This window comes from Gregarina niphandrodes (genome assembly GCF_000223845.1).
Source record: "Gregarina niphandrodes unplaced genomic scaffold scaffold00028, whole genome shotgun sequence".
In the NCBI taxonomy this organism is placed as follows: Eukaryota; Apicomplexa; class Conoidasida; order Eugregarinorida; family Gregarinidae; genus Gregarina; species Gregarina niphandrodes.
Genome location: NW_011645797.1, coordinates 1,444 through 3,365, shown reverse-complemented (window position 1 = coordinate 3,365; position 1,922 = coordinate 1,444). Strand labels below are relative to the sequence as shown.

Sequence of the window (1,922 nt, the reverse complement as noted above, 5' to 3'; positions counted from 1 at the left end):
CCCCCCCTTCACAGTCACCCGATTGTGTATATCACCGCATCGCCGACGACCGCTTGAGTTTGCCGGTAGATCTTGCATTCGATGGGAGTGCACCGCGTGTTGTTTGTGGACCACCATGACCCGCGGGCGGCGGCGTTCTTCCCTGAGTCTATCCCGGTCATAAACGTGTTGCCGCACCGATTGGCGGTTCGTTACTTCAAGAACAAGAAGCTGGACCGCCCGGTGGTCGTTTCGCCGGACAACGAGTGTGGCGAACGCGCGAAGGCTTTTTGGAGCCGGTTCAAGACCGGTAACTGCGACGTGGGCATGGCGGCTATTGTTACCGACCACTCCGCGAGCGTAGCCCTCGACCAATGCGTGTCCTCCGACTCCTCCGCTTCCGGTGATCTGAAGTCCGAAGACCCATGGTGCTCGGACCCTTCGTCGCGGGCGTCGGAGGAGAACTACGATGCTCAAGGTGCGGCGTTGGTGGGCGAAGTGCGAGGACGTGACGTGATAATCGTTGACGACATCGTTGACTCAGGGCATCGTGTGTGTAGGGCCGCACGTGTGTGCAAAGCACACGGTGCGAAACGTGTGTTCGCATACGCGCCACACGGCGTTCTCCGACGGAGCGCGTTCTGTGCAATAGAAGCTGCACCCCTCACCGAAGTACTCATAACCAACACTCTTGACCTACCACTCGATGCAGACTGCGTAAAAATAAAAACTCTCAATGTCTCAAGACTACTGGCACTTGTCCTCAAAAGACTACACGCAGAAGCCTCCGCTGAAGGCCCACGTGAACCCCTTGCCGAACTTTACAGATTCGAAAGTCGTGAAACGCGTCAACACGCCGAACAGTGACCGATAGTTTTTTTAATCTCGTTACCGTGCCATCATGTGCGATATCCACGAAGCCCCATCGTACCAACGCTGACTGGATGGAGTCAAAGACAAGGCATTCACACACCTATGAGGCGGCTGAGGTGTAGAACGGGAACTGTGCGAGCTTCTTACGAAGCATCGGGGTCTTAGGACCTCGTCTGGCTGAGACTAATCAATCGCCTGACACACGGGTTTGTGACCGGACATTCTGTGGTAGAGTTCGGGCTTTTACAGAATCGTATGGCTCTCAGCTGACTGCTGGGCACCGATCGGCCCCAGTGACCATTGAAGGTGACATGTTCTATATACGTCGCAGCATCAACTCCACTTCTTCCCCATCTTCAAAAACAGCTCAAAGGTTTTCTTCTTCTTCCATTAAAAAATGTTTCAAAAATATGGAAACTTTTAATAGGTATTCTCGTTCTTAAGGTCCTTGCAAGCCTCAATAACGCGCTTGGTCATAGTCTTCTCACCCTCACGGACGAAGACTCTGGGATCGTAGTACTTCTTATTGGGCTTGTCGGCACCTTCAGGATTGCCAACTTGGTTCCTGACATAATCGGCCTTCGCGTTGAAGTAGTCACGGAAACCACTGCAGTACGCCCACTGAGTGTCAGTGTCAATGTTCATCTTCACAACACCGTGAGAGAGAGCCGTAGCGATCTCCTGCTTGGTGGATCCGGAACCGCCATGGAAGACGAAGAAAACGGGTCTGTCGCTCTCGAGTTTCAACTCCTTCTTCACATGAGCCTGGTGCTTGCCGAGAAGTTCCGGGTGCAGCTTCACGTTGCCGGCTTGGTATACACCGTGGACGTTACCAAAGGCAGCAGCAATGCTGAACAAATCGGTATACTCTGAGAATCTCTTGTAGATGTCGAGAATATCTTCGGGCTGGGTATAGAGGGCTGCGTTATCAACGCCCTCATTGTTCACTCCATCTTCCTCACCGCCAGTAATGCCGATTTCCATCTCGAGCAAACAATTAATCTTTGCCATCCGCTCCAGGTACTTGCAGCAGATAGAAATGTTCTCCTCCTTCGGTTCCTCAGACAAGT

At 52.8% G+C, this 1,922-nt stretch overlaps 2 protein-coding genes across 2 annotated transcripts; one reads left to right on the top strand and one right to left on the bottom strand.

Moving 5' to 3' along the window:
* Positions 1-81: 81 nt before the first annotated feature.
* Positions 82-846, top strand: GNI_116710 (ribose-phosphate pyrophosphokinase; the record flags this gene model as incomplete). The annotated part of the gene is made up of 1 exon (XM_011133438.1): positions 82-846. One exon carries the CDS (start codon positions 82-84, stop codon positions 844-846), a length of 765 nt encoding a protein of 254 aa, XP_011131740.1.
* A 426-nt stretch (positions 847-1,272) lies between these two features.
* Positions 1,273-1,863, bottom strand: GNI_116700 (fructose-bisphosphate aldolase; the record flags this gene model as incomplete). Its single annotated transcript, XM_011133437.1, has 1 exon — positions 1,273-1,863. One exon carries the CDS (start codon positions 1,861-1,863, stop codon positions 1,273-1,275), a length of 591 nt encoding a protein of 196 aa, XP_011131739.1.
* Positions 1,864-1,922: the final 59 nt, after the last annotated feature.